At 53.9% G+C, this 16,652-nt stretch overlaps 1 protein-coding gene across 1 annotated transcript in view; it reads left to right on the top strand.

Moving 5' to 3' along the window:
• KIF9 (kinesin family member 9) overlaps positions 1–6,391 on the top strand; it is a 39,743-nt gene extending 33,352 nt beyond the window's left edge. Inside the window, exons 19-21 of the mRNA XM_077267870.1 lie at positions 2,268–2,383; positions 5,046–5,150; positions 5,229–6,391. Of these exons, the coding sequence (XP_077123985.1) occupies positions 2,268–2,383; positions 5,046–5,150; positions 5,229–5,336 (329 nt within the window). The 3' untranslated portion in view covers positions 5,337–6,391. The remainder of the gene's footprint in view (positions 1–2,267; positions 2,384–5,045; positions 5,151–5,228) is intronic.
• The last annotated feature ends 10,261 nt before the right edge of the window (positions 6,392–16,652 follow it).

Raw genomic sequence — 16,652 nt, forward strand, 5'->3', positions numbered from 1 at the left:
GGCTATGGGGGGCCACCGATTCCATCTAGGATCAGACACGTTATCTGTGATACTTACCTATATAGCGCCATTAATTTTCAGACAATCTACATTCCCCATCAGTCTTTGGAGCGTGGGAGGAAATCCAGGCAAACACGGGGAGAACATACTAACTACTTGTAGATGTCCTTGATGGGGCTTCGTAAGTGAGAACACCGTGTGCACAGCTACAATGTGGTGCCTAGACTAGGTTCCCAAACCATCAATCCAGATACAAAGAAGTCTAGCACTCAACTTAAGCAGCGATAGGTTTGATTTATTTGTAGCACTTGAAACGTTTCAGTCCATAAGGACTTTCATCAGTCACTACAATGTCAAAACAAAATAAATAAAATAAGAAGTACAACCAGTACAAAAAGAACGAAAGTATATACAAAATGACAATAAACAACAAAAAAGCAAATAAACATACACAGCCAGCAAAAACGAGGTCATCATATAAGATCATTTCTGAATAAAATACTAAGGCAGTGGATATAATCGCAAAAAGCTCCGCACAGTGCCGAATGTGGTAACAGTGAGTAACAAACAAGAAGAAAACGTACCGTGCCAATCTTAGCCAGTAAGGCTGAGTTCATATGGAACAAGGATACACTGAATGTGCCTAATAAGATGTAGAAGGAAAATGGACGGTAAATTGGACTGGTGGGAAAGGGAGGGGGTAGATGTATATAAATAATACTTACAATAGCGCCGCCACAACTTGGGGCATAGACAGTAGAGGTAACTAAAGCTGTGAAGTAACAAACAGAGGGTATAAGAGAAGCCTAAACGGGTGACCAAGAGCTAGTGACCATATAGACATGACATTAAACATAGGATGGAGTGGGGACCTTAGAGTGCTGATATGGGGGGCGCTGACCACACTTCAGGATAGAGCCCCCACAGGCTAAAAACAAGGAGAGGAATAATGCTATGTGAACCAGAGAGGTTACAGCAGACATGGATGCAGACACCAAAGGTTTATGCTGTGTGCTACCTTGATGGGGCTTCAACCTAGGACTCCAGCACTGCAAAACAGTTCTAGCCACTGTGCTGCCCTATATATAGTACAGTGCTAACCACTGAGCCACTGTGCTGCCCTGTATATAGTACAGTGCTGACCACTGAGCCACCGTGCTGCCCTATATATAGTACAGTGCTAACCACTGAGCCACTGTGCTGCCCTATATATAGTACAGTGCTGACCACTGAGCCACCGTGCTGCCCTATATATAGTACAGTGCTAACCACTGAGCCACCATGCTGCCCTATATATATAGTACAGTGCTATCCACTGAGCCACTGTGCTGCCCTATAGTACAGTGCTAACCACTGAGCCACCGTGCTGCCCTATATATAGTACAGTGCTAACCACTGAGCCACCATGCTGCCCTATATATATAGTACAGTGCTACCCACTGAGCCACAGTGCCGCGCACCGTAAAATAGGCTCCTCCCATTATCAAGAACATTGAGACTCCACGTCCTTGTCTATATGCGGCAGTTTCCCGATTTCTTTCTCACTGAGTGTTTAGTCTTCTGCCCGCGCCTGTATAACATCTTCCTCCTATGTAGAACAAGCAGAGCTGTAGTGTAAAGCACAGGGGAGAGCTCCATGTATAATAATAATAATAATAATAGTAATAATAATAATAATAGTAGTACGGCCTCTCCGGAGGACGCACAGGAGAGAGCTCCATGTATAATAATAATAATAATAGTAGTACGGCCTCTCCGGAGGACGCACAGGAGAGAGCTCCATGTATAATAATAATAATAATAGTAATAATAATAATAATAGTAGTACGGCCTCTCCGGAGGACGCACAGGAGAGAGCTCCATGTATAATAATAATAATAATAATAATAGTAATAATAATAATAGTAGTAGTACGGCCTCTCCGGAGGACGCACAGGAGAGAGCTCCATGTATAATAATAATAATAATAGTAATAATAATAATAGTACGGCCTCTCCGGAGGACAATGGGTTTGTAGTGTCCTATAGTAGAAAGCAGGAGTCAGTGATCGTAGCTGAGTGCTAGTGGAGCAGAGCAGCAGGGTAAAGCATGGCCAGGACAGCAGTCTCGTGGGGGGCAGGTGGGTTTTGGTGGTGGTCTTCTGTGCCACTATGGACACCCGTCCTCCTGTAATGTTATCTGCAAGGCTAACGTGGCACAGGGGAGAATTGGTGACGGAATGTTCCTGTCTTGGGGCCAATTAATAACCTTATTCCCTCTTGTCTTAGAGTTTGAAATCTGGTACAATGAATCGTTCGTCATCCCGGAGGACGTGCAGAATTCTGTGCAAGTCTCCGGGCCCCTGAGACCCTCGATGATCCCCGTTAATAAGCTGCTGTCCCTGGTGAGTGTCTGCCCCCCATAGACAGAGGTGCAGCCTATGCTCGGCCCCCTGAGACCCTCATTGATCCCCATTAATAAGCTGCTGTCCCTGGTGAGTGTCTTCCCCCCATAGACAGAGGTGCAGCCTGTGCTCAGCCCCTGAGACCCTCGATGATCCCCAGTAATAAGCTGCTGTCCCTGGTGAGTGTCTGCCCCCCATAGACAGAGGTGCAGCCTGTGCTAAGCCCCCCGAGACCCTCGATGATCCCCATTAATAAGCTGCTGTCCCTGGTGAGTGTCTGCCCCCCATAGACAGAGGTGCAGCCTATGCTCGGCCCCCCTGAGACCCTCATTGATCCCCATTAATAAGCTGCTGTCCCTGGTGAGTGTCTTCCCCCCATAGACAGAGGTGCAGCCTGTGCTCAGCCCCTGAGACCCTCGATGATCCCCATTAATAAGCTGCTGTCCCTGGTGAGTGTCTGCCCCCTATAGACAGAGGTGCAGCCTGTGCTCGGCCCCTGAGACCCTCATTGATCCCCATTAATAAGCTGCTGTCCCTGGTGAGTGTCTGCCCCCCATAGACAGAGGTGCAGCCTGTGCTCAGCCCCTGAGACCCTCGATGATCCCCATTAATAAACTGCTGTCCCTGGTGAGCGTCTGCCCCCCATAGACAGAGGTGCAGCCTGTGCTCAGCCCCTGAGACCCTCGATGATCCCCATTAATAAACTGCTGTCCCTGGTGAGCGTCTGCCCCCCATAGACAGAGGTGTAGCCTGTGCTCAGCCCCTGAGACCCTCGATGATGCGATTAATAAGCTGCTGTCCCTGGTGAGCGTCTGCCCCCCATAGACAGAGGTGCAGCCTGTGCTCAGCCCCTGAGACCCTCGAAGATCCCCATTAATAAGCTGCTGTCCCTGGTGAGTGTCTGCCCCCCATAGACAGGTGCAGCCTGTGCTTGGCCCCCTGAGACCCTCGATGATCCCCATTAATAAACTGCTGTCCCTGGTGAGCGTCTGCCCCCCATAGACAGGTGCAGCCTGTGCTTGGCCCCCTGAGACCCTCGATGATCCCCATTAATAAACTGCTGTCCCTGGTGAGTGTCTGCCCCCCATAGACAGAGGTGCAGCCTGTGCTCAGCCCCCTGAGACCCTCGATGATGCCATTAATAAGCTGCTGTCCCTGGTGAGTGTCTGCCCCCCATAGACAGAGGTGCAGCCTGTGCTCGACCCGAGACCCTCGATGATCCCCGTTAATAAGCTGCTGTCCCTGGTGAGTGTCTGCCCCCCATAGACAGAGGTGCAGCCTGTGCTCGGCCCCTGAGACCCTCGATGATCCCCGTTAATAAGCTGCTGTCCCTGGTGAGCGTCTGCCCCTCCATAGACAGAGGTGTAGCCTGTGCTCGGCCCCTGAGACCCTCGATGATGCCATTAACAAGCTGCTGTCCCTGGTGAGTGTCTGCCCCCCATAGACAGGTGCAGCCTGTGCTCAGCCCCTGAGACCCTCGATGATCCCCGTTAATAAGCTGCTGTCCCTGGTGAGTGTCTGCCCCCCATAGACAGAGGTGCAGCCTATGCTCGGCCCCTGAGACCCTCGATGAGCCCCGTTAATAAGCTGCTGTCCCTGGTGAGTGTCTGCCCCCCATAGACAGAGGTGCAGCCTGTGCTCGGCCCCTGAGACCCTCGATGATCCCCGTTAATAAGCTGCTGTCCCTGATGAGTGTCTGCCCCCCATAGACAGAGGTGCAGCCTGTGCTCGGCCCCTGAGACCCTCGATGAGCCCCGTTAATAAGCTGCTGTCCCTGGTGAGTGTCTGCCCCCCATAGACAGAGGTGCAGCCTGTGCTCGGCCCCTGAGACCCTCGATGATCCCCGTTAATAAGCTGTTGCCCCTGGTGAGCGTCTGACCCCCATAGACAGAGGTGCAGCCTGTGCTTGGCCCCTGAGACCCTCGATGATCCCCGTTAATAAGCTGTTGCCCCTGGTGAGCGTCTGCCCCCCATAGACAGAGGTGCAGCCTGTGCTCGGCCCCTGAGACCCTCGATGATCCCCGTTAATAAGCTGTTGCCCCTGGTGTCTGCCCCCATAGATAGAGGTGCAGCCTTTCATGTGATGTTATCAGCCGGGTCCTGACAGAGATACATTGTAACAATCGTCAGGGAGCTTGGTCCTTAGCAACCAGACTGTCTCAGACTGAACTCAGGCAGAGGAGTCACCAAACTGAGAGCGGAGCAGACGCCGGAGACGAGAGCCCACCATGCAGGAGACGAGAGCCCACCATGCCGGTGTCTCCTGCTGCATCAGGCGTTTGTAAAACTCTGTTTAGGTGGATCACACCTCAAATTCAGAAGATAGAAACCGGCAGCGGGGTCTGAGGAAGGCTGGACTGATCAAGCTGTATAACCAGCCCCGGGCCGCGGACCAGCCGCACAGACCCCCGGGCAGCGGACCAGCCGCACAGACCCCCGGGCAGCGGACCAGCCGCACAGACCCCCGGGCAGCGGACCAGCCGCACAGACCCCCGGGCAGCGAACCAGCCGCACAGACCCCCGGGCCGCGGACCAGCCGCACAGACCCCCGGGCAGCGGACCAGCCGCCCAGACCCCCGGGCCGCGGACCAGCCGCCCAGACCCCCGGGCAGCGGACCAGCCGCAGAGCGTTTACCACCTTTCATCTTCTTACATGTAACAGGGTGAAGACGAGCAGGAGCGATGCGAAAAGCTTCAGCAGGAGTTATTGATGGAGCCGCCGGGGTCCCTCCCGTTCAACAACGCAAGAATCAGAACCGATCGAAAGGCGAGTGCCGATATTAATGGTGACGGTGCAGTTATATGATGGTGCCGACAATTGTTACATTATTATCTCTCCGTGCAGCACAATTACACCCGTGCTCAGGCTCAGCTCACCCCGGCCAAGAAGAAAGCCGGAATAATCACCAGCAGTGTGAAGAACAAACCCCCCTCAATGCTGGCGGCCGTGTAAGAACTGTCCGACGGCGCCCTGTCACCAGCTCTACCACCAGAGGGCGCCCTGTCACCAGCTCTACCACCAGAGGGCGCCCTGTCACCAGCTCTACCACCAGAGGGCGCCCTGTCACCAGCTCTACCACCAGAGGGCGCCCTGTCACCAGCTCTACCACCAGAGGGCTCCTTCACCAGCTGTGACACCAGAGGGCGCCCTGTCACCAGCTCTACCACCAGAGGGCGCCCTGTCACCAGCTCTACCACCAGAGGGCTCCTTCACCAGCTGTGACACCAGAGGGCGCCCTGTCACCAGCTCTACCACCAGAGGGCGCCCTGTCACCAGCTCTACCACCAGAGGGCGCCCTGTCACCAGCTCTACCACCAGAGGGCTCCTTCACCAGCTGTGACACCAGAGCACGCCCTGTCACCAGCTCTACCACCATAGGGCGCCCTGTCACCAGCTCTGCCACCCGAGGGCGCCCTGTCACCAGCTCTACCACCAGAGGGCGCCCTGTCACCATGTCTACCACCAGAGGGCGTCTTGTCACCAGCTCTGACAATCGAGGGCTCCTTCACCAGCTGTGACACCAGAGGGCGCCCTGTCACCAGCTCTACCACCAGAGGGCGCCCTGTCACCAGCTCTACCACCAGAGGGCTCCTTCACCAGCTGTGACACCAGAGCACGCCCTGTCACCAGCTCTACCACCATAGGGCGCCCTGTCACCAGCTCTGCCACCCGAGGGCGCCCTGTCACCAGCTCTACCACCAGAGGGCGCCCTGTCACCATGTCTACCACCAGAGGGCGTCTTGTCACCAGCTCTGACAATCGAGGGCTCCTTCACCAGCTGTGACACCAGAGGGCGCCCTGTCACCAGCTCGGACACCAGAGGGCGCCCTGTCAGCAGCAGACCACCAGAGGGTGCCCTGTCACCAGCTCTGACACCAGAGGGCGCCCTGTCACTAGCTGACACCAGAGGGCGCTGCACTGACCCCCCTCTCCAGTAAAGTGGGAACAATCTGGGGTATTTGTCTCTTTCGTTCATGCTGTAATAAAGGTGGTGGTGCAGAAGCCGCGGCGGGGGAGGATTTCACATCTGTCTCTACTAGTAAGATCAAGCACCGGAGTACATACACACGAGCCGTCCTGTGGCCTCCACTGTAGGGTATTGTCTACAGCCATGGTGGTTTAGGTTAGGGAAAGGATAAATGTCTGTGTCCCTGGTGGTCTGCAGTGATGGTATACATGGAAATGTTTAAAGAGTCAGCGAAAGAGTCCTTGGTGGTCTAGAGCAGTGGGATACTTAATTCCAGTATTTCTGGTAGTACAGTATTGATGGGGTTATCGTATAGATCCCAATGGTCTACAGCAGTGAGGGGTTATTGTATGGATCCCGGTGATCTAGGGCTGTGATTGGTTATTGTATGGATCCCGGTGATCTAGGGCAGTGAGGGGTTATTGTATGGATCCCGGTGATTTAGGGCTGTGATTGGTTATCGTATAGATCTCGATGGTCTACAGCAGTGAGGGGTTATTGTATGGATCCCGGTGATCTAGGGCTGTGATTGGTTATTGTATGGATCCCGGTGATCTAGGGCTGTGATTGGTTATTGTATGGATCCCGGTGATCTAGGGCTGTGATTGGTTATTGTATGGATCCCGGTGATCTAGGGCAGTGAGGGGTTATTGTATGGATTCTGGTGGTCTAGGGCAGTGATTGGTTATTGTATGGATCCTGGTGTTCTAGGGCAGTGAGGGGTTATTGTATAGATCCCGGTGATCTAGGGCAGTGAGGGTGTCACGAAGTGACTGTCCTGGCGTGACACGGCCCGACGAGGGGGAACAGTCACAAAACGGTGAAAAACACAAGGGTACACCGAGTACACAATAACAATGGTGGGCCCTGTTGGAAGGGAACGGGGAATGGACACCTGCACTCACCTGAGGCTGTGCCCTGCTCTAACTACCATCCCTATACGGGTTCTTTCACCCCGTCGCCGAGCAGGATACCTAGCCCCCCACTTGCCCTGCTCCTATCCCTAAGTAGGGAACTGGCAGGTGAGAGCACTGCTCCGACCACTGCAGTAATACAACACAGGGGAAGTTACAGACAACAAAGGGACAAAGCAGCAATAACACCACACTTAGCAATACACCACATAGGAGAGTAAGGCACCAGATATAAGTATTCAGCTGAAGAACCACAGCACTCAGCAAGCTCCTGTCTCCAGCTAGGTTGGTCTCCAGAAGGACCTGTATAACCAACAGTCAGCTGATGCATCAGGCATCAATGTAGTTACACCAGCGGCCACGTAGAACCTGCATTAACCCCCGATAGCCTGAAAGGAAAAAAGTTTTAATCTGAGGGAAACCAGATCTGCCACAAATCAAAACATGGATCGTGACAGTACCCCCCTTTCAATGAGTGGCCTCTGGACCCTCAACACCGGACCTTACCAGACAACAACCTACAGTGAGGATGCCTCGATCCACCAGCGTTCATCTCGGCAGTCACCTGACCCTCAGGTTTATGGTAAACGCGGCCTGATGAAAAGGTGCCACAAACCTCCAGAGCGCCGACCTGGGGAATGAGTTGTGTACATCCATAACTGGGGGTAACTCCAACTGATAAGTCCCCGGGCTGAGAATGGCCGACACCTGACATGGCCCGATCATCCTGGAACTCCAGGTCCCAGTTGCACACTTCCACCTGCTGATTTTGGTGGAAACCCATACGTACTCATTCACACACAGGTCCGGACCTGAACGTTTATTTTCACAGATACGTTTGCCACAAGACTGTGAATTCTTTGAGGAATTGACAACAGAGGCGTCCCCCTGTGTCACCACACTCACACCCCCACAATGCTCAGAGGGAACCACCACCCTGCCCCTCCTCCTAAGAGGTCTCCGACACTCAGGGTTAGCTTGTGGTGAGGGTTGAGTCCTGCCCCTAGTCCCTGGCTGCACCTCTGCTGCCCCCACTGCAGAGGAAGGGGTGGGTTGTAGAAGGACGGCAGAGATCGTAGCTCCCGGGCAGCAGCCCTCACACGACTGACCCCAGCTGACCACTTCCCTGGACCGCCAATCTATGACCGGGCTGTGTCTCTTCCACCAAGGGAGTCCTAAAACAATGGGAGCTGGTATTCCCCTCAGGACATAGCATGACAGGGACTCCTCATGACGAGTCCCTATACGCAGGTGTGTATCATCCACGACTTGGGTCACCCTCCCCTGGCTGAGTGGTGCGGAGTCAATGGCCTGGACGCTTAGAGGTTTAGTGTCCTACACCTCAGGCCATGGGTCTGGACAAAATGAGCATCCACCAGATTGACACCTGCTCCACTGTCCACAAGCATCAGTATACACTCAGTTACCCCACCAACCACCACCTCAGCAGGTAAGATACCCTGAGACGAGAAGATGGAGGAAATGTACACTCCCTGGTCGCCTCCCTCCACACGACCAGGGGGACGCAGCTTCTTAGGTGGTGCAGGTATTTTGGCGCAAGCTGGGCAGACATTGATGAAATGACCAGTCTGCCCACAATAAAAACGTCCCCACACCACGGCGAACCGCAGGCAAAACCGTTGGGAAGCAACTCCTCCCACCTGCATGGGTTCATCCACCTGCTCTGGTGTGTCCTCCTCCCTAACAAGGACTACCGGGGGCACATTTGGTGTATGCCTCTCCCTCAGGCGTCTACCCGGATGGCAAGGGACATGGCGGCCTCCACTGACCTGGGGGCTGCGTACTGCACAAGAGCATCCTGTAACCTTGGAGACAGACCCTGCACAAAATGGCTCCTAAGGGCCGGGTCATTCCACTGTGTGTCAGTGGCCCACCTCCTGAACCCCGAGCCGTACTTCTCCGCCGCCGGCCCCCTGCTTGATCTTACGCAGTCGGGATTCTGCCAGGGAGACGCTATCAGGATCCCCATACACAAGCACCAAGGCCACAAAACACTCGTCCACCGACCGTAAAGATGGAGAATCGGCCGGCAGGGAGAAGCCCCAGGATTGGGGATCACCCTTAAGAAGGGAAACGATGATTCCCACCCGTTGTTCCTCACTCTCTGATGAACGAGGGCGGAGCCTGAAGTACAATTTACAGACCTCCTGAAAAGCCAAAAATGTATCTCTCCCTCCAGAGAACCTGTCAGGAAGAGATATCTTGAGTTCTGGTTGCACCTGAGCCAAGGCCCAGAACCCCAACAACTGCTGCACCACCTCACCCCACAGCACCTTAAACTCCTCGGCGAGGGTCTGAAGCAGTTGGGCAAAGGCCTGCATTTGAGTCACGGCTCACCAGAAAAAAAAATGGGATGGTTGGTTATAGTGTCACGAAGTGACTGTCGTAGCGTGATCCGACCCGAGGGGGAACAGTCACAAAACGGTGAAAAACACAAGGGTACACCGAGTACACAATAACAATGGTGGGCCCTGTTGGAAGGGAACGGGGAATGGACACCTGCACTCACCTGAGGCTGTGCCCTGCTCTAACTACCATCCCTATACGGGTTCTTTCACCCCGTCGCCGAGCAGGATACCTAGCCCCCCACTTGCCCTGCTCCTATCCCTAAGTAGGGAACTGGCAGGTGAGAGCACTGCTCCGACCACTGCACTAATACAACACAGGGGAAGTTACAGACAACAAAGGGACAAAGCAGCAATAACACCACACTTAGCAATACACCACATAGGAGAGTAAGGCACCAGATATAAGTATTCAGCTGAAGAACCACAGCACTCAGCAAGCTCCTGTCTCCAGCTAGGTTGGTCTCCAGAAGGACCTGTATAACCAACAGTCAGCTGATGCATCAGTTACACCAGCGGCCACGTAGAACCTGCATTAACCCCCGATAGCCTGAAAGGAAAAAAGTTTTAATCTGAGGGAAACCAGATCTGCCACAAATCAAAACATGGATCGTGACAGTACCCCCCTTTCAATGAGTGGCCTCTGGACCCTCAACACCGGACCTTACCAGACAACAACCTACAGTGAGGATGCCTCGATCCACCAGCGTTCATCTCGGCAGTCACCTGACCCTCAGGTTTATGGTAAACGCGGCCTGATGAAAAGGCGCCACAAACCTCCAGAGCGCCGACCTGGGGAATGAGTTGTGTACATCCATAACTGGGGGTAACTCCAACTGATAAGTCCCCGGGCTGAGAATGGCCGACACCTGACATGGCCCGATCATCCTGGAACTCCAGGTCCCAGTTGCACACTTCCACCTGCTGATTTCGGTGGAAACCCATACGTACTCATTCACACACAGGTCCGGACCTGAACGTTTATTTTCACAGATACGTTTGCCACAAGACTGTGAATTCTTTGAGGAATTGATAACAGAGGCGTCCCCCTGTGTCGCCACACTCACACCCCCACAATGCTCAGAGGGAACCACCACCCTGCCCCTCCTCCTAAGAGGTCTCCGACACTCAGGGTTAGCTTGTGGTGAGGGTTGAGTCCTGCCCCTAGTCCCTGGCTGCACCTCTGCTGCCCCCACTGCAGAGGAAGGGGTGGGTTGTAGAAGGACGGCAGAGATCGTAGCTCCCGGGCAGCAGCCCTCACACGACTGACCCCAGCTGACCACTTCCCTGGACCGCCAATCTATGACCGGGCTGTGTCTCTTCCACCAAGGGAGTCCTAAAACAATGGGAGCTGGTATTCCCCTCAGGACATAGCATGACAGGAACTCCTCATGACGAGTCCCTATACGCAGGTGTGTATCATCCACGACTTGGGTCACCCTCCCCTGGCTGAGTGGTGCGGAGTCAATGGCCTGGACGCTTAGGGGTTTAGTGTCCTACACCTCAGGCCATGGGTCTGGACAAAATGAGCATCCACCAGATTGACACCTGCTCCACTGTCCACAAGCATCAGTACACACTCAGTTACCCCACCAACCACCACCTCAGCAGGTAAGATACCCTGAGACGAGAAGATGGAGGAAATGTACACTCCCTGGTCGCCTCCCTCCACACGACCAGGGGGACGCAGCTTCTTAGGTGGTGCAGGTATTTTGGCACAAGCTGGGCAGACATTGATGAAATGACCAGTCTGCCCACAATAAAAACGTCCCCACACCACGGCGAACCGCAGGCAAAACCATTGGGAAGCAACTCCTCCCACCTGCATGGGTTCATCCACCTGCTCTGGTGTGTCCTCCTCCCTAACAAGGACTACCGGGGGCACATTTGGTGTATGCCTCTCCCTCAAGCGTCTATCCGGATGGCAAGGGACATGGCGGCCTCCAATGACCTGGGGGCTGCGTACTGCACAAGAGCATCCTGTAACCTTGGAGACAGACCCTGCACAAAATGGCTCCTAAGGGCCGGGTCATTCCACTGTGTGTCAGTGGCCCACCTCCTGAACCCCGAGCCGTACTTCTCCGCCGCCGGCCCCCTGCTTGATCTTACGCAGTCGGGATTCTGCCAGGGAGACGCTATCAGGATCCCCATACACAAGCACCAAGGCCACAAAACACTCGTCCACCGACCGTAAAGATGGAGAATCGGCCGGCAGGGAGAAGCCCCAGGATTGGGGATCACCCTTAGGCCGGAGACACACTGGTGCGAGAGACGGCCGAGTCTCGCTGGTTAAAAGCAAGCTGTGGCACCTGCACTCCGGAGCGGAGCGTGCGGCTCCATAGCAATACATGGAGCTGCACGCTCAGCTCCGGAATGCAGGTGCCACAGCTTGCTTTTAACCAGCGAGACTCGGCCGTCTCTCGCACCAGTGTGTCTCCGGCCTTAAGAAGGGAAACGATGATTCCCACACGTTGTTCCTCACTCTCTGATGAACGAGGGCGGAGCCTGAAGTACAATTTACAGACCTCCTGAAAAGCCAAAAATGTATCTCTCCCTCCAGAGAACCTGTCAGGAAGAGATATCTTGAGTTCTGGTTGCACCTGAGCCAAGGCCCAGAACCCCAACAACTGCTGCACCACCTCACCCCACAGCACCTTAAACTCCTCGGCGAGGGTCTGAAGCAGTTGGGCAAAGGCCTGCATTTGAGTCACGGCTCACCAGAAAAAAAAATGGGATGGTTGGTTATAGTGTCACGAAGTGACTGTCGTAGCGTGATCCGACCCGAGGGGGCAGTCACAAAACGGCGAAACACATAAGGGTACACCGGGTACACAATAACAATGGTGGGCCCTGTCAGTAGGGAATGGGGAATGAACACCTCCTGCACTCACCTGAGGATGTGCCCTGCTCTTACTAGCGTCCCTATATGGGTTCTTTCACCCCGTCGCCGAGCAGGATACCTAGTCCCTCACTTGCCCTCCTCCTATCCCTAAGTAGGGAACTGGCAGGTGAGAGCACTGGTCCCACTGCACTAATACAACACAAGGGAAATTACAGACAACAAAGGGACAAAGCAACAATAACACCACACTTAGCAATACACTGCATAGGAGAGTAAGGCACCAGATATCAGTATTCAGCTGAAGAACCACAGTACTCGGCAAGCTCCTGTCTCCGACTAGGTTGGTCTCCAGAAGGATCTGTATAACCAACAGTCAGATGATGCATCAGGTGACCTTTTAAAGGAAGGTGGGAGTGGTCACCACCTGCGTCAGCAGAATAGGCAGCAATGTAATTACACCAGCGGCCACCGGGGGGGAACCCGCATTAACCCCCGATAGCCTAAAAGGAGAAAAAGTTTTAATCTAAGAGGCCAGATCTGCCACAAATCCAAACATGGATCGTGACAGAGGGGTTAATGTATGCATCCTGGTGGTCTAAGGTAGTGAGGGGTTATTATATAGATCCAGATGGTCTAGGGCAGTGAGGGGTTATTGTATGGATACCGGTGATCTATAGCAGTGAGGGGTTATTGTTCGGAGCCTGGTTGTCTAGGGCAGTGAGGGGTTATTATATACATCTCGGTGATCTAGGGCAGTGAGGGTGTCACGGCCCGACGAGGGGGAACAGTCACAAAACGGTGAAACCCAATATGGCCTGATCATCCTGGAACTCCAGGTCCCAGTTGCACACTTCCACCTGCTGATTTCGGTGGAAACCCATACGTACTCATTCACACACAGGTCCGGACCTGAACGTTTATTTTCACAGATACGTTTGCCACAAGACTGTGAATTCTTTGAGGAATTGACAACAGAGGCGTCCCCCTGTGTCACCACACTCACACCCCCACAATGCTCAGAGGGAACCACCACCCTGCCCCTCCTCCTAAGAGGTCCCCGACACTCAGGGTTAGCTTGTGGTGAGGGTTGAGTCCTGCCCCTAGTCCCTGGCTGCACCTCTGCTGCCCCCACTGCAGAGGAAGGGGTGGGTTGTAGAAGAACGGCAGAGATCGTAGCTCCCGGGCAGCAGCCCTCACACGACTGACCCCAGCTGACCACTTCCCTGGACCGCCAATCTATGACCGGGCTGTGTCTCTTCCACCAAGGGAGTCCTAAAACAATGGGAGCTGGTATTCCCCTCAGGACATAGCATGACAGGGACTCCTCATGACGAGTCCCTATACGCAGGTGTGTATCATCCACGACTTGGGTCACCCTCCCCTGGCTGAGTGGTGCGGAGTCAATGGCCTGGACGCTTAGGGGTTTAGTGTCCTACACCTCAGGCCATGGGTCTGGACAAAATGAGCATCCACCAGATTGACACCTGCTCCACTGTCCACAAGCATCAGTATACACTCAGTTACCCCACCAACCACCACCTCAGCAGGTAAGATACCCTGAGACGAGAAGATGGAGGAAATGTACACTCCCTGGTCGCCTCCCTCCACACGACCAGGGGGACGCAGCTTCTTAGGTGGTGCAGGTATTTTGGCGCGCGCTGGGCAGACATTGATGAAATGACCAGTCTGCCCACAGTAAAAACGTCCCCACACCACGGCGAACCGCAGGCAAAACCGTTGGGAAGCAACTCCTCCCACCTGCATGGGTTCATCCCCCTGCTCTGGTGTGTCCTCCTCCCTAACAAGGACTACCGGGGGCACATTTGGTGTATGCCTCTCCCTCAGGCGTCTACCCGGATGGCAAGGGACATGGCGGCCTCCACTGACCTGGGGGCTGCGTACTGCACAAGAGCATCCTGTAACCTTGGAGACAGACCCTGCACAAGATGGGGAATCGGCCGGCAGGGAGAAGCCCCAGGATTGGGGATCACCTGTAAGAAGGGAAACGATGATTCCCACCCGTTGTTCCTCACTCTCTGATGAACGAGGGCGGAGCCTGAAGTACAATTTACAGACCTCCTGAGCCGAGGCCCAGAACCCCAACAACTGCTGCACCACCTCACCCCGCAGCACCTTAAACTCCTCGGCGAGGGTCTGAAGCAGTTGGGCAAAGGCCTGCATTTGAGTCATGGCTCACCAGGGGCATTGTATGGATCCCGGTGGTCTAGGGCAGTGAGGGGTTATTGTATGGATCCTGTCAGTCTAGGGCAGTGAGGGGTTATTGTATGGATCCTGTCGGTCTAGGGCAGTGAGGAATTATTGTATGGATCCCGATGGTCTAAGGCAGTGAGGGGTTATTGTATGGATCCCGGTGATCTACAGTAGTGAGGGGTTATTGTATGGATCCCAGTGGTCTAGGGCAGTGAGGGGTTATTGTATAGATCCCTGGTGGTCTACGGCAGTGAGGGGTTATTGTATGGACCACGATGGTCTACGGCAGTGAGGGGTTATTATATAGATCCAGATGGTCTAGGGCAGTGAGGGGTTATTGTATTGATCCCAGTGATCTACGGCAGTGAGGGGTTATTGTATGGACCACGATGGTCTACGGCAGTGAGGGGTTATTATATAGATCCAGATGGTCTAGGGCAGTGAGGGGTTATTGTATTGATCCCAGTGGTCTAGGGCAGTGAGGGGTTATTGTATGGATCCCAGTGGTCTAGGGCAGTGAGGGGTTATTGTATGGATCCTGTCGGTCTAGGGCAGTGAGGAATTATTGTATGGATCCCGATGGTCTAAGGCAGTGAGGGGTTATTGTATGGATCCCGGTGATCTACAGTAGTGAGGGGTTATTGTATGGATCCCAGTGGTCTAGGGCAGTGAGGGGTTATTGTATAGATCCCTGGTGGTCTACGGCAGTGAGGGGTTATTGTATGGACCACGATGGTCTACGGCAGTGAGGGGTTATTATATAGATCCAGATGGTCTAGGGCAGTGAGGGGTTATTGTATTGATCCCAGTGATCTACGGCAGTGAGGGGTTATTGTATGGACCACGATGGTCTACGGCAGTGAGGGGTTATTATATAGATCCAGATGGTCTAGGGCAGTGAGGGGTTATTGTATTGATCCCAGTGATCTACGGCAGTGAGGGGTTATTGTATGGATCCTGGTGATCTAGGGCAGTGAGGGGTTATTGTACAGATCCTTGGTGGTCTGGGGCAGTGAGGGGTTATTGTACGGATCCCTGGTGGTCTAGGGCAGTGAGGGGTTATTGTATGGATCCCGGTGATCTAGGGCAGTGAGGGGATATTGTACGGATTCCTGGTGGTCTACGGCAGTGAGGGGTTATTGTATGGATCCCGATGAGCTAGGGAAGTGAGGGGTTATTGTACAGATCCCTGGTGGTCTACGGCAGTGAGGGGTTATTGTATGGATCCCGGTGATCTAGGGAAGTGAGCGGTTATTGTACAGATCCCTGGTGGTCTAGGTCAGTAGGGGGTTATTATATAGATCCAGATGGTCTAGGGCAGTGAGGGGTTATTGTATGGATCCCAGTGATTTACGGCAGTGAGGGGTTATTGTACAGATCCCTGGTGGTCTAGGGCAGTGAGGGGTTATTGTATGGATCCCTGGTGGTCTAGGGCAGTGAGGGGTTATTGTACGGATTCCTGGTGGTGTACGGCAGTGAGGGGTTATTGTATGGATCCCGGTGATCTAGGGAAGTGAGGGGTTATTGTACAGATCCCTGGTGGTCTAGGGCAGTGAGGGGTTATTGTACGGATCCCTGGTGGTCTAGGGCAGTGAGGGGTTATTGTATGGATCCCTGGTGGTCTAGGGCAGTGAGGGGTTATTGTACAGATCCTTGGTGGTCTAGGGCAGTGAGGGGTTATTGTACGGATCCCTGGTGGTCTAGGGCAGTGAGGGGTTATTGTACAGATCCTTGGTGGTCTAGGGCAGTGAGGGGTTATTGTACGGATCCCTGGTGGTCTAGGGAAGTGAGGGGCTATTGTACAGATCCCTGGTGGTCTACAGCAGTGAGGGGTTATTGTACAGATCCTTGGTGGTCTAGGGCAGTGAGGGGTTATTGTACGGATCCCTGGTGGTCTAGGGCAGTGAGGGGTTATTGTACGGATCCCTGGTGGTCTAGGGCAGTGAGAGGTTATTGTACAGATCCTTG

The sequence above is a fragment of the Ranitomeya variabilis genome, chromosome 6 (genome assembly GCF_051348905.1).
Source record: "Ranitomeya variabilis isolate aRanVar5 chromosome 6, aRanVar5.hap1, whole genome shotgun sequence".
Lineage (NCBI taxonomy): Eukaryota > Metazoa > Chordata > Amphibia > Anura > Dendrobatidae > Ranitomeya > Ranitomeya variabilis.